Source organism: Alligator sinensis, unplaced genomic scaffold, assembly GCF_000455745.1.
Source record: "Alligator sinensis unplaced genomic scaffold, ASM45574v1 scaffold442_1, whole genome shotgun sequence".
NCBI lineage: Eukaryota > Metazoa > Chordata > Crocodylia > Alligatoridae > Alligator > Alligator sinensis.
Genome location: NW_005841829.1, coordinates 7,606,893 through 7,623,228, shown reverse-complemented (window position 1 = coordinate 7,623,228; position 16,336 = coordinate 7,606,893). Strand labels below are relative to the sequence as shown.

Sequence of the window (16,336 nt, the reverse complement as noted above, 5' to 3'; positions counted from 1 at the left end):
TGGCAGGCTGACTCCCTGGACCCCCTAGCAAGAGTGTGTTTAAAAGCCTTTGGTGAGGGACCTTGTCACAAGTTCTTTGGAAGTCCAAATATATTATGTCAACTGGATCCCTCTTGTCCACATGCTTGTTAACACTCTCAAAGAACTTGAGCACATTGGTGATACAGGATTTCCCTTTACAAAAACCATGCTGATTCTTCCCCAGCCGATCATATTTGCCCATGTGACTGCTGATTTTATTCTTTATTCTAGATTCTACTAACTTGCCAGGGATGAAACTGAGACTCACTGGTCGTTCCCAGTATCAGCTCTAAAGACCTTTTGGCAGGTGGGTATTATACAGGTTACGTTCGATGGGTGTTTGGCAGATAGCGTTTGGCAACCCACTGGTCCTGTGGCACAGAGGCTGTTTATAATGATAGGTTACATATTATTGCCACCAGTTCTGCAATTTCGCCTTTGAGTTCCTTCAGAACCCTTGGATGAATGCCATCCAGGTATGGTGATTTATTAGGATTTATCTATTTCTTCTAAAACTTCTTCTGTTATCACTACAGGGCAATATAACTCTTTAGACCTACCTACTAGCAAGGATTGATCCAGCGTGGGAATTTCCCTGATACCTTTTGTGGTAAAACTGATGAGAAGAATTTATTCAGCTTCTCTGCTATAGCTTTATCATCCTTGAGTATGCCTTCTATACCTTGATCATCTAAGGGTCCCACCAGTTTTCTTGCTGGCTTCCTGCTTCTGAAGTATTTTAAAAAGATTTTATGATCAACCATAGCATCTTTTATTAGAAGCTCCTTAAATTCTTTTTTGGCTTTCCTTATTTCACTTTTACACTTGACTTGTCAAAGTTTGTGAGCTTTCCTGTTTTCCTCATTTTGGCACACCTTCCATTTTTTGAAGGATAACTTAGTTAAAGAGGCCTTGAATGGCCTCTTTAACTATGCTATTAACTATTCTATTAAAACATGCAAGGGTTTTATGGTACCACTTGATGTCCTTTTTTGATTTATGGTATGTACCATTCCCACGCAACTAATATGGTATTTTTAAACAGCTTCCAAGCTGCCTGCAGGTCTTTTACATTTTTTACTGCTTCTTTTGACTTCTTTCTAGATTCCTCATTTTTGTGTATAGGGTCTTCGCTCTCCCATGCTATGAAGGCAGCACCTTTCACAAGCACCAAAAAATTAATTTAATTCTCTTGCTACCCTGAAACTAAGTCATCAAAACTCTAAATAACTAGATAGATACCGATCAATATTGCACAAACTGCAGCAAAACCATAAATCTGAATAAATAAGCATCAATTTTATTGAATCATGAATAATTTAAGACTGGTACAATCATCAGCTTTATTCTCCATGACAGGGGCAGGGGAGGGGCAGGAAGCATGATCTCAAACAGACCATTCGCAAATTCTGATCCTAAATGACAACTGAAAATTAAATAGGGAGGGGAGAAGATGGAAAACATCATACCGTACACAAAATACTCAATTCCTAGTTTTCTCTTTAAAAATGGCTAGAAAAAATTCATCAAAATGCAGCACTTTTAATCAAATATTTACATTTCTATGTTACAATGAAAAAATGTACATCTTATAGAACATATTTCATAAACTGTTCCACTGGAAACGACTAGATCAAAACAGCAACCTTCCATTTAATATCCACAAAGAAAGATTTTTTGTTTTGTTTTTGTTTTTTTTCTTGAAAGAGAATTGTCACATTTAGACAAGATTCAATACACAGAATACCGAAGGTAAGCATCAACAATGAAATATCAGTTTCTTTTCCAAAATGTACAAAAAAGGTTCATCAACACCCTCCCCTCAAACCAAAAATGTTTCCCCATCTCATTTATGGCCTGTACAATTCTTGGCAGTTCTGAAGGAAAGGAAACTGTTTAAGCTTTCTGTTTTTAACTCAACATAAATGTTGCATAGAATCATAGAGTTTATTTGTTGGGTATTTTTTGTTTGTTAGTTTTATTTATCTTTGTTTTAATGTAGAACTTTGTAGAAAAAAGGCCAAAAAAAAAAACAAACCCCAAAAGGACAAGCCTTAAACGAATAAGAAGTCATTAAAAAAGGAAAAAGTAGATATAGCAAGAGAGAGACAGGCTCTGCTAAATACTTGATGAAAAGTAAGAAATATGCACAACAGGTAACCCTGCTTCCCAAAGTTGCAGAAAGGATGCTGAGTTTTGTGATGCTTAAAATGACGCAAAGCCCTCTCCTTACAGTAACCCAAACTACTGTCAGTGACACAGAAATAGATTGGCATTGGAATGACTGAGCATCTCCTGTGTCTGAGCATAGGTTTGGGGAAAAGAAAAATGGCAACCAAAATGACACACAAGGCACATCTATCGCCTCCAAGGACTGTGCTGGGGATCTCTGCCAGGAAGCACAGCACACCAATATTTTGTATTCATGCAATGCAGGGCATGTGCCAATGAGCTCCTTGTTTTAGAAGTGCTAATTGATGCTTGCCCAGTGCTGGAGACAGCAACATTATGCATTATGCTTCATGGCAGAGAACCTTAGCATGGTCTACAGAGAGCGTAGGCATGCCCAGAGTTTCAAATGTATCTGGAGGAATCAGTTAAAGGGTAGCTGAGAAGTGTATAATGTTAAGTCACTTTAGGTCCCTGTCCTGCAATTAGATCCATACAAGCTTAAAAGTCTATCTGAATGGATTCAGATGCAGGTTCAGGTACTTATTCTTTACTCGGTTTCATAGTAGTAACAGTCGAAGTCAGTGTTGGGAAGCAGAACTGTCAGGCTGTTGAGAAATTGGCTCAAAACAGACCTTGGGTTTATCTCTGGGCTGACTGTCCTAGGCTGTGACTCCAATCAAAACAGGTGCAGGACAGTTGTTTAGCTTGAATGCCAATTAAATCAAATGAGCTGGTATTGTCCCAGTGCAACGTGGTAATCTGGATACTTAACAGGTACTTCATGTGGGACAACAGGCTTGTCCATTCATACAAAAGGTTTTGTCCTGGGAGAAATCCAACATCAGTTTTTAGCCATTAGCTACTCTTGAAATCATCAGCACGGCTAGGGAAAGTTCTATATTAATGAAGCTTACTCTACAATAATGTGAACTGGATTTATACGGTTGGTTGAGTAACCCTGGGTATTTCGTTCAAATGAAATAAGTAGTTAGAGTTCAGGTAAGATAAACCAGTGACATAAGTGGATAAGTCCCGCCCCCCCCAACATTGCTAATTATTCTTTTACATTTTTTTTAAAAAGGTTATCAGCACTTAAAAGCTGTAACAGGAGCAGATTCAGTATCAGCTCTCATTGGACAAAAGACAAAAAAGTAAGTACAGTCATGTCACAGAGAGTAGAAAGTCATGAGGTATAATAAAACTATCCTCTCAAACTGAGTGACAGAAGCATGAACTTGTCTGTTACATTAGTTTAAACCCACAAGGATTAACACGCTCTTAAAAAAGTGTTTGTAATAAGTTTTTCTACCTGTACACTGGAAAAACAGCAATCGCTTTCCTGTAGTTTACTAGTGACGGCATTTATTATCATAGAAAAGCTTTTTTTTTCCTGCATTAGATAAACAGCTGTCCAGTGAACTATTAGCTGCAGATGATATGAACCTGAAAAGTTAACTCATTTTCCTCCTTTGTTACTGTTACATTTAAACAAAATCTAGTATCTCATACAAACAATATTCACAGCAACTTATCATATTCCAAGAGATGACTTTAGCCCTGTTTGTTTATTTAAATAAAAACTCATAATATACAGCACTAATGTAATTAACACAATTAGTACAAAAGAAGTAAGGCATCGCTTTAAAGTTCAGCACCAAAAGATAGCTGGAAAGGCTTGTACAAATCAGTGCTGAGGACTGCGATTCTTGCTGAGGTACAGCCTGAGACAACTGACTTGTGGTGATGTATTTGTCAGTATTTGCTCCCACAAAAAGGAAAGTGCAATTCTTTTGAGGTGTTCTTACTCCTCAACAGATGTACAAGCCTTAACACTGAAATTGTATTTGTGTGCGTTTGGACAGGAGGAGGAGAAATAGAACCAGGTTCACAGCTCAGTCAGAATGCAAGAGCATGGCCCATTTTAAACTTTAAAAAGATAGTACTCCCTCTCTTCCTTTGTTTTCAGGCCTAAATAAGACTGTTCAGGTGAACTACTAGAACACTACATTCTGCAGTTGAAAAAAAAGAGACAGAATAAATAATGTTACCAGAGTAACACTGGACTTTTGAGTTTTACTGCACCCATTTGGGGCTGTAATGGTCAGTGAGATAAAATTGACAAGAGCCATACTATTTTAATGCAAAAATTAAAAACCAGAGGTCTGATTATTTTTTTCACGCGAGAAATCCACCCCTAACCCCAACATACAGAGAGCCCAATGTAACTCTGCTGCAGTAGCATTTAAACTGTAGAATTATATAGGATACAGTCTGTTTGCTGTCTCTCTGCAGAAGGGTCAATTTGGTCTCTTATACTAGTGTAAATCTGGAGTACACTGAAGTCATTGGATTTACATGGGTGTAAGGAAGAAAAGAATCATGTCCTAATGTCAGAGGGGTACTCAGTCTTTAAAGTTTTGTAGAATTGTTTGTTACACAGTGTTTGATAAAACCTGATTTGTTTAGACTGTATATATATATTCATATTTATATTTATGTATATTTCTATAAACACACGGTGAAATAGAGCAAAGAAAGACAAGGTCTCAGACTGGCAAGGAGAGCAGCTTTTTTTTTTAATATGTATTTCAAATGTCCCTGTTTTTTGCAGCATTGCCTTTGACAGAACATTATTACCTAGGAAAGCAATGTATTTTAGCACCAGAACTATCTGCAGCTGAGTTTAGTCTGCAAAGCTAATTGGTAAAAGTCCAGCCCTCACCTACATGTGTTTGGTCAGAAGCAGCATATGCAGAGAACTTCCCTCCCCTCTCTTCCTGGACAGTACATGGCACAAAGCTGTTCATTTCATAGCCGCAAAGGATTTCCCCCCCGCCCTCTTTTTCTTTTTTTTTCAATTGTGAGGATGCTTTTTTTAAATGTCTTCAGTATCTTAGGCATGAGAGCATACAGCAACTAAACAGAACAAAACAAAGAAATAGTGCAGTTCATATCGTTATATAAAAAAACATACAAAGGTTGTTTGGGTTGCCTGCACCCAGGTTCAAGACTGACTCGTATAAAGTGTCTTGTTGTTCTTGCAGCTCTAATACTGAGACGTTTGCCCAGTCCGGTAACAAGTTATCTTCATTAGTGTTTTTTGATCAGGATTCTTGCAAAATGGGAAACAATCTTTTTGTCTGCTGAAGATCATAATGTTGACTCCAAGGATGAATCAAGGATGTCATCATGATGGCTGTTGCTGTTGGAGTCACTGTCATAGCTCTGAGGACTTGAATAGTTAGCTGCCTCTTGCAGTCGCATTAGCATGTTCATCTGTGAAAGTGCAGAAAGTTTTCGGGATTATTTGTGTTCTGGGACATCTCATTTGCACTCATGTCACTTGTAGAAAATGTGTAAAGAGAACAAGAATGTGGGTATTGTTGAGATTCTCTAACAGGATGCCAAATGTAAATCAATTCTTATTGCATCATATGGACTTGGCATACGAGTCTGAATCTGAGCCAGAGAGAATTTTGAACTGAATCCTATTGCACCTTCACACATCTAAGCAACAGTTACATAACTGGGGAACAGCACTTTTTGGCACTTGCACACTGCTTGGATTCTATTTGTGCCTGTGACAGAATAGGTTTACCCTGTGCATATATTACTAGAAGTAAAATGAAGGAGGGTGATGGACCACCCACAGCCCAATGGCTAGGGCACTTGCCCAGGAAATAGGACACCTAAGTCTTAGGTTCCCCTTACGAACAGGAGATTTGACTCTGTATCATTTGCTTCCCAGCAAACTGTTCTAACCTCAATGGGCGCTAACAGATGTGGGGGGAAAAAACAACCAGTGCTTTAGCGGAAGAGGAATTGTGTCAATTTGACCCACCTCCCCAGCATCTGCATAGCTTGCATGCTTCAGCAGAGCTTTTTGGTGCTTTCATCTAATAGCTGATTCAATCAAAGTGCAGGGTGTGTCGAGCTGAAAGTAAAGTACTGCTTTGTTTTGTTTTTTCCATATCTGTAAGCAGCCCATATTATGGGCTAAGCATTACCCATCATCACTCTCTAGCCCTCCTCTTCAAGCTGGTCCATTGGGCTGCCAGAAAACAGGGATTTGTGGGAACAGGAGGAAGAGCATAAGTCAGAGGGAGCATGGTTCAGGCATATAGATACTGCCCACAAAGGGAAGGAGTCCTGGGTTACAGCCATGAATAGGTTAAAGACTATGTGAGTGCTGATTATCTATTTTAACCAATTAATATTCAATGCAAGATGCAAGGTCCAGTTTCAAAGAGGAGGGAAGTAGAGTGCTCTGGGTAATGTCTAGTTTATGGCCTGGTGGTTATAGTACATTGCTAAGAAGTGTGAATCAAAAGTTCAAATCCCCTTGGATTTGAGCAGGGGGAAGGGGGATGAGAGGGTAAAACCTGGGTTCCCTGCACCCTGGTCAGTTGTAGCTTGCCAGCTACTGTTTTATTCCTCTTTAGGTTTTCTCTTCTGTTAGCAAATAACTCTCATTAGCACTGATGAAAACAAAACTTACCAATGGATCTCCTTCAGCATCATTTGGTGGAACCTGTTTGCTGGTTGAGCCTTCTCGAGAGACAGAATAGCCATCAAATCCAACATCTTCAGGCCGCAGCTGCAGCAGAGGAGGCCACTCATGGTGCTGTGGGGTGGCTGCCCATGGATACGTGTCCATTACCCATTTGGCAGGATCCTCCCAGGGAGCTCTCCTTCCATACAGCTAGAAAATAAGAGCAAAAGCATCTTGAAAAATATTCTTGCCATTTAATCAGTCCTACTGCTTTATTCTATGCTCACCAAAATGAGCTCCCATGCTATGGAAAACATTCTGAATCAGACCTGGTCAAAGGAGGGTGTGAGTTTCACCCATCTGATGGTGGAGTTATAGCTACCAAATGGGATCCGACTTAGAAGGGGCTGCTAACCATGTCGTTTGAGACTGCTATGTCTCTCAATCTGCCACTATCTTAGAAGAAGGGGAATCTGAGATCAAATCCATCACAGAAGCTGCTTCTGCATTCTTTAGGATTAACTAAGATATTTGCAAGCTACTCATTTTAATGTCCATTTTGCAGGAGGAACTTGCTTATTTACTTTCATAGTTAACAAATACTTGCTGTAAGTTCCTAATGTGTGTGAGGGTAAATACTCAACACTTACCACCAGAAACTCAATGGATGAATGCCAAAGACATATTTTTTGAAGTCAGTAGAATGTCTCTCCCCTAGCACTGGTGAAAGTGCCAGCAGAATTTGGCTCTGTAAGTTCAGCCCCCTACTTCAAACACACGTATGCTACTTCCAGAAAGGTATTTTTGTTTCAACATAATTGTTAGGAAAATAAAGCCAGTGCTTCTGAGCCTCTAATTTGGGCTGTTTTCTTGGCTTTGTTGTGTTTTATACATAAACCCAGCTCCTTGATCGTTAGATAAAAGCTCACCATTGAGCCACATGGATTTCAAAAGCAAACTCCAACTGAAAAGAGATCCCTCCCCCCCACAACTTCTGCTATAGGGATTTCTAGGCTGACTGCCCTTCAGGAATTGGATTTCAGTATCTGCATTTTGTCACTTGAGTTCAAAGGAGTTTTACTTCCCTTTATAATATACAGTGGGGAGTGAAGCAATAAGACACAACAGGAGGTAAGGGGCGTGTTATGAGAACATTAGAGTGCCTTTAATCTTTGGGATATAAATATCTTGGTGCTAACCTTACCTCCAACTCCCTTTATTGTTATTTGAACATTCTTTATGATGAAGGCACACGTGCATTTCCAGAGTTGGAAAAGTTTGATGTTTAGAAAAATGGAAAAGCTCTTTCTACTGAGCTGGGTGGTACGGCCAGATTAATCCTAGTGCTCTTGCTTAGATTATTGACATGGCAGAATGAGCCCTCAAACCAAGGTTTCCAATGCAGAATGCAAAACTTATCACAAAGAGGGTGTTTAACCATGAACACATTTTGAGGGAACTCCCTTAAGTCTCCTAAAAAGCCTTATTAAATCTGAATCACTGAAGACCTGCCCCAAGCCTGGGTCAGCATTCCCCTTTCCAGAATGGTTACCCACCCAGTTACCCACCCACTGAATTTCATGGTGTGTTTTTTCTGAAAGACAAGGCCTTGAACAGGCATGCTCATGATACACCATCATACACCAATGGGACACTGGATTGAAAGATCTTTGAATCTAGTTCTCTGTTTTCACAGACAATCATATATTATTATTATTAGCATTATCTTTTTCACAGTCATATTAATCATATTTCACAAACTGTCATAAAAACCCTTCCAATTTTTACACCGCAATTTGGAAAACAGCAATGATTGACAATTCCATATCATACCCATGTGGAGCTGTGGGAAAGGGAATGAGAAAAGGAAAAAAAGGCTGATTAATTTCTCACACCAGTTTATCAAAAAGTGAGAAAAAAAGTCAAGGCCACACTCTCCATTTATCATCCCTGGTGAACTTAGTCTTCTGAATCTAAATAAAGCTGAATGAAAAAGCCACCTACAAACTCTTGATAAAATCTGTTTAAGCTCCCATAAAAAAACAATGCTCTTCCATTAGGAAAAATGAACAGGCACAGGAATTTTCAAGATCTTCTAGAGCTAAAAGAATAGTTATTTCCCTTATTCCTATCTTTCCCTTCCACACATTTTATCCCTGAGGCTACTATCCTTATTGGCTAAACTTTATGGGCTATTTTTGTCTATAGTGACAATAATACCCAGCTACTTCTTCCAATCCAGTGTCACACTTTCAGAAAAATCCCCCAAACTTGGCTTTAACTGGAGACCTGGTTAGAGAATCACATACTTCTCTTGCATGGCAGCAAAGAGTGTTACCAGCATAAGCATCAAGTCAACAGTGTTATAATTTCAGTACCTATGCAGAAGAGACATCACAATGCTTAAAATTAGCTTCAAATGAAACAGATGTAACATGTATAGATGTTACAAAGATTAATGCAAAGTAAATGTTTTGTCTTTGTTTGTGATGATGATGCATTAGATCAGGAACATTAATAGCTAAAGGTTCACAAATGTACTAATCAATCTGAGTAAAGGTGACAGAATAAGGCATGGTATAAGTGTAGAAAGAAACAGAATTCAAACTTTCAAACTGTATTTCACAGTAGCTGCAGATCTGTAATAAAATTAGCATAAACACTGTCAAGCAGAGTATAGAATAACCTTTTCAGAAATAATTTACACAAGCTAAAATTAAAACCTTTATATTTCACTGGAATCCCTAGCAGGATGGGAATTTTGGTGATGCATATAAATAGAGATTTTGTAATATGTTGCAATGAAATGCCAATTCAGAAATGATGCAGCATGAAATTATTTTATATGTTAACATGTATTCCTCGGACCGAAAAATGCAATCTTGAGAGTAGGCAGAGTTGTCCACTAGGTGGTGCCAGACAATCTTAAACCCATTTTTCCTTCCCTCAAAGAAAATATTGTTCATGATCACTTAGGTGACTATTTTACCAGACAACTGTTTCAATGCATGTCACTGAAAACTGGGTTTACTGCTTAAATCTGGAGCGCCCAGTTATGAAGCATTTATCATAGCTCCATAGTAAGTCATTTACAGTAGGAATACTTAGTACAGTTATTTAATACCAGTTAAGTAACTTAGTACGGTTACTTAGTAAGTCAAATTTCTGTTTAAATGGTGGCTAATACGTACAATTTCTATTTAATTGTAATTTAAGTATAATTAACAAGTTCAATTTCTATTTAAATGGTGGTATTATTGCATCATTATTGCTTAAATTCATCATTGCAAATAATGAACATTAGGCCTGTGTGAATACGAGAGTATTCGATTCGGATTTAGATTCGGATTCAACCAATTTGGAGGACAGTGATTCAATTTGGAGATTTGGATCACTGTCCAGAATAAATTCGGCCGAATCGGCTTCAGAAGATTCGGTGCTGATTCAGAGATTTGGCCATAGACTATAATGGGGAATCACTGAAATACCTATCATTTTGTCATTTTTTAGCAGATTTGGATGAAAATAGCAGGGATAGTAGTCCCTTCTGAAGGCATGAGGTCTTCCAAGTTTCAAGGAGATAAGTGCAGGGGTTTCTGGGAAACTGTAACTCAAGGTGCTGACAAGCAAAACTCACAACGTGTGTGTGTGTGTGTGTGTGTGTGTGTGTGTGTGTGTGTGTGTGTGTGTGAGAAAGCACAGCAGGATGAAAACAGCAGGGATGGTAGCCTGTGGGGCCTTCCCGGTGCTCAGGCAGAAACAGTTCACAAAAGGGACAGAATGGCTGCAGACAGAGGCTTATGTGCTGTTTCTACGTCCCTCCCCCAGACACTGTGACTGGAAGGGGACTCAGGGAAAGATCACAGCCACTGGCCAGGTATAGATGTCAGTCTTCCCCACGCCCTGCTCCTGTCAGTCCAGATGTCAGTCCTTCCCCCACTGCTTCAGTTTCTGTTCCCCTGAAAGACTGCCTTCCAGATCTCCAAATCTTTTTCCAAATCAATTTGGAAGTTTTGAATCGATTTGGAGGTGTTTTTGGTCTCCTGATTCAATTCGGATTTGGTGATTTGGCCTCCAAAATCGGGCCGAATCTTCTCTGAATCTAAATCGGCAACTGAAGCTTCACATACCCCAGCTGAACATATGGCACATGCAGTCTGGGAACCACCATTCTCTTCCTTTGCAACCTGCACAATCCATCTCTGCAACCCTTAGAGATAAGGGTCATAGAAACTAAACAGGATCTTTCTGTGCAGGAAAGGAGGTGGCAGTCCACTAGATTAACATGCACAAGATCCAGTAATACAGTACTAGTGAATATGCAAACTGGCAGGCATTCCAGATCCCCCTCTTAGTTGTTGCTGAGGTTTATAATAGCAAAACAGAAGGGAGGGACAGATGGATTATACAACCATAATATTTTCACATCCCTGCTTTCAGGAATAAAATCACTATCAAGACTGAGCAATACCTGTCCCAAATGTACTTAAGCCATCATTCTTCTTTAAATGGCAAAAATAAAATACAGTGTTCTCCCATGTAGATCCAAGGGAACTAGACTAAAATCAGCCCACCCATCCCTTCCTGACGGGTAGTTTCACATAACTATTCACAAAGGAGCATCTGTTTGCATGGGAGACAGATAGATGCCAACATGGAACATACATTTCTTTCATTAAAATAATCATACCTTTCCTTTGAGAATTGAAATCACAATTCTCATCCTCAGTCTCAGTGTTGGAATAATCTTAGTTACTGCTTAAGCTCAATGTCATAACAGAATTTTGGAGAAAAATAGATAGAAAAGAGCCTAACATCAAAGAGCAGAATCCTTAAATATACTGAGGAAACCACTTCTACAAATATATTGGAGCCAACAGGCATTCCACACAATTAAAAAGAAAACAGGAAGGTGGTTCTATTTTATTATCCTTACTATTTCTTATTAACATTACAGGGCTCTTTACTGATCCTCTATTACGATAATCTCAAAGCAAAATACAAAGGCACTGAGCACCTATACGAGTATCACAATCCCATTTTATGAGTAAACTAAAGCATAGATAGTTATTCACTCACTAAGGGCAAAAGCAAGGCAAACAGTTCCTACTTTTCTGCTTTAAGGGTTGTCTATAATGGTTGTTCCACTGTGAATTTCCTTTTGTTATGTCTTTTGGATGTACAAAGGTATAGCTGTGCCTTATTTCTAATCAGAATTTGTCATGCTTCTGCTTCCAAACAGAAAATCTCATTTTGCCTTTTCCTGTTAGACTCAAGTCATTCATTCACCACCAGAAATATCTCTTATGCAAATATGACCTCTCAGCCCATTGCTAATTAAACTTAGCTTTTCACACTCCTACTAAAAACACGTTTTCTTGCATCTCTTCTGAAACCTTTCCAGTCTTTCAACACCCTTTTTAATTGTTGATATCAGAAGTGAACACAGTATTCCAAATGTGGTCTCAATAAAACTGTATACAGAAGAAATATCGCCTCTCCTACTTATGCCTCCAAGGACTGTGTTCACACTCATAGCTATAGCATTGCACTGGAACCCACATTCAATTAAGATCCTTTCAGTATCATAGCATTCAAAGATAATATCTCCTGTTTTGCAACTATGACCCACATACTTTGGCCCTGGATACATTACATTGAATCCATCCCCATTAAAACCAGGTTACTTGACTTAACCCACTTTAGCAAATGTCCAAAATTGGGAAAGGGAAGAAGGAGGACTTCAGGTTGCCATTTCTTCCAAGATTAATATGACTGCTGATTTTAGAGGGATTTACAGGACTGCTGAAGAATCTCAAATATTATTTCAGGCCAGAATAACATCAGCAAGTTGTTTCACAGTACTGAACTACAACCACTTGGTCTCACAAGACAAACTTTAATAAAAAGATAGTCTTTTGCACGCAGACACTTCTATTATTAATTAGATCAGGGTTGCTAACTGGCAGCCCATGGGCCACATGCACCCTAGTCTCTCACTGGTTTTCACTCTCCCTGTTACTCCAGCTTCAATAGCAGTCAGAGTCTCTTGGGTTCCAACTCCCTCCTCTGGCTGTTGCTTCCTGCCTTTGTCCCAGGGGTGGGGATGGGGAGCAGTGTGGCAGCCCAGGGAGTTAAGGATGCATTTGGGGTGTGTCTGGGGCTGATTAGAGCCACATGTGGGGATTATGCCCCTGCAGTGCAGCAGTGGAGCAGGGAGTGCCCACAAAGAGTGCATCATGTGCCTGCACGGCACAATCAGGGCTGGGCACAGCATGGGTGAACCGGGCAGCCTCCTGGAGCCTGGACAGAAAGGGGGCCCAAAAATGGTAATTTTTTTTCTGTTGTCTGATTATTATCATCATTATCTCTGGTAAAGATACTAAAAGTTCACCCAGGGCTGCCAGGAGTCTAGGTACGGTTCTGGGCACAATACTTGACCACTTGCAGAATCAGAAAGTTCCTCCTAATCTCCAACCTAATCTTCTACTGCTGAAGTTTGAGGCCACTGCTCCTGGTCCTGTCCTGGTGTATAGTGCAGTGGAAAGGGGGGAAGGGAACCATCCACACAGTGTGCTTGGTGCAGCCTGTGTAATGTATGGCCCTTGCTAGTGTGGCCCCCAGGGGCTTGGAAGTTAGCTCTGAATTAGGTAAACTTTGAATTGTATTGTGAGCCATACCCATTTGGTGAACTTGGAACTTAAATACTGTCATATACTTGGGACAAAATAACCGCATGCAAATACAGACTGGGCAATCACTGGCTAGGCTGCAGTACTGCAGAGAAGGACCTGGGGGTCACAGTAGACCATAAGCTGCATATGAGCCAACAGTGTGTTCTTGTTGCAAAAAAAGGCCAATAGTATGCTGGGCTGTATTAGCAGGAGGGTCACTTGCAAGTCAAGGCAAGTGATTCTTTGGCTCTATTCAGCACTAACGAGGCCTCACCTGCAGTACTGTGTCTGGTTTTGGGCCCTACAAAAGAATATGGGACAGACTGGAAAAAGTCCAGTGGAGAGCAACAAAATGATTAGAACCCCAGGAGGGAAGATGTATGAGGAAAGGCGGAAAGAGCCAGGGTTATTAAGTCTGGAGAAGAAAAAACTGAGACTGATTTGATGTCTTCATCTCCTTGAAGGGCGATCAGAGAAAGGATGAAGATGGGTTTTTTTCTGTGGTCATAGAAGACAGGGCTAGGAGCAGTGGCATCATGCATCAGCAGGGGAAATTTAGGTTGGAGATGAGGAGGAACTTTCTGACTCTGAGGGTTGGCAAGTATTTGGAACATGCTACCTACAAAAGTTGTAGAATCTCCATCCCAGGAAATTTTCAAGACCAGGCTGGACAAATACTTGACTGTGATGGGATAGCCAGGTATCATCCTACTTTGAGCAAGGGATTGGACTACATGACATTGTGAAAAACCTCCCATCCCAACTTTGCTATATTCCTGTATTCCTAATATTTCATCACCTGAGAAATAAATAGGCAAAGCATCAGCACAAAATGCTACCACTCATTCAATAAGCTCTCTCCAAATACTGCATTGTTTCTTTCTGTTGAAAGATAGCTCAAATGTATCCCAAGTCATGGTAAATCTATTGCTAATTCCTGTTAAGAGAAAAAGAAAAAATATGGATAACAAAGGTAATAGCAATACAAATTCCAATGCTTGCTTGGTATTTTAGATGCAGGTTAAGTGCGAAAGGAAGATTTTAAAATATTTTGGCTCCCAACTCCCAGTGAAATTAAAAGTAGCTAGGCACTAAAAAACTATTTCTAAGGGTAAATCTAAATTTCAGCAGAAAAATGTTCCAGTCAAGATGTTCCAAACCATCTTCCAAAGATGGTCCTTTGCCTGCTCTTGCAGACACATCCCAAATCCAGATATATGCCAACAAGCCACGCAGGAACAACCAGGGTTAAAATCGCTCCTGGAAGAGTATCTTCTGGGAGAGTGAATGCATGTACACATTCCCTTCTGAGAGAAGCCACAGCACAGTCCTCCAGCATCCCATAGAGCTTTGATTGTACCCCTTGCCTCCCGCACAGGAGACAGTGTGTCATTTGGAGTAGACTCTACTGCTCCAGCCAAGCAGGGAACAGAACACACCCCCTTTGCAATCTCCACATTATACTGTAGGGGGACACAAGCTGACTCAGCAGTTTGCATCAGCCAATCAGGACTTCCCCATGCACTGCTACCATCTGTTTCCAGGCAGTCTGTGGGAGCCTGTAGAACATGCTGAGATGTGTACATAGGAGCATCCTGCCTGCACACCATTAGCACTGCTCTTCAGAGGTTCAGCACTCAGTATGTACAGGAGTCTCCAGGTAAGTTTTTCTACAAAAAACAAATCCAAGAGAATCTTCCAGATCACTTGAATGTGTATATACAGCCAAACCTCATATTGTTTTTAGAGAAAGCGTTAATGTGGTCTTGTTGTTTCCTACCACATAGACAGAAACCCTGTTCAGGTCTGTTATTTTTCACATTTTGGCTTCCTTACCTGTAGTCCTTCTCTGACTGCCTCCAGAAGATATGGGATAATGGAATAGTTCCACAGGTCAGTAAACCAGACTCTAGAACCATCTACATCTATTGGACAGGACAGGAAGAGTCGTGGACCTAGAGGGGAATATTCACTTATTAAAAGCAAATAATAACCATTCAAAACAACACCAAACAGCAACTTCAAAGTCTTTGGAGACAGTAACCCAAGTGGAGAAAACTAATGTACATGCCTGGTGTCTGGTCTTTCAGATAATTCACAAACTCTGAAAAAATATGAAGTTCTACAGCATTTAAGAAGGAACCAATTAAACACAGTAGCATATAGTTATTTTTACCAAAGGCTGAAAATTCATAAGGGGGTCCTTTAATACATAAGAATTCAGAAAGTTTACCATATGTACAAACTATTTATAATCAGGGATCCTGGTTTTCTGTGTTTAAAAATCCTAAAAGTTCTGACTAAAAAACCCCAAATCCATGTTTTTCCATGGTAAAAATGAAACACACACACACAGATATATATATATATCTGTGTATGTATACAGATATATATATATCTGTGTGTATGTATGTATACACATACATACACACATTTACTTACACATATATACACGTGTGTATGTGTGCATGTAAGTATGTATCAGTTGAACATAATGTTTTATTGATACATTTACAATTTTAAGCAATTTGGAAGTCTACCAGTGCCTCAATCATTATAATAAAAATAACATTCTAAATACCTCTAAATAAATTCAAATTTTGGCATTTGATTTGGGGTTTTTTATTACAGAAAATCAGAGCTCCCCCTGCCCTTTGCTCACCAGGATGTGGGTTCAGCTGTGGCTGTCCTCACTGTTTCTTTGTGGTGCTAAGCAGCCCTGATATGCCAGTGCCCTGCCCATGCCATTGACCCTCACTCCCAAGTCAAAGCCACCCCAGTCCTGCTGGTATCCCTCACTCCCAACCCACAGCCCCTTGGCCCTGTCGGTGTCCCTCATTTCCAACACACAGTCTCCTGGTCCTGCTGGTGTTCCTCACTCCTGACCCACAGCCACCCCATCCCTGTTGGTGCCCCTCACTCCCAACCCATAGCCACCACAGCCCTGACAGTGCCTCTCAATCCTAAGACACCGCTA

The 16,336-nt window shown here is 40.1% G+C and overlaps 1 protein-coding gene across 1 annotated transcript in view; it reads right to left on the bottom strand.

The window, feature by feature from the left end:
• Positions 1–1,305: 1,305 nt before the first annotated feature.
• The window catches only part of NAV2 (neuron navigator 2), a 420,322-nt gene continuing 405,291 nt past the window's right edge, over positions 1,306–16,336 (bottom strand). The window contains 3 exon segments of the mRNA XM_025200388.1: positions 1,306–5,469; positions 6,692–6,895; positions 15,196–15,314. Of these exon segments, the coding sequence (XP_025056173.1) occupies positions 5,344–5,469; positions 6,692–6,895; positions 15,196–15,314 (449 nt within the window). The 3' untranslated portion in view covers positions 1,306–5,343.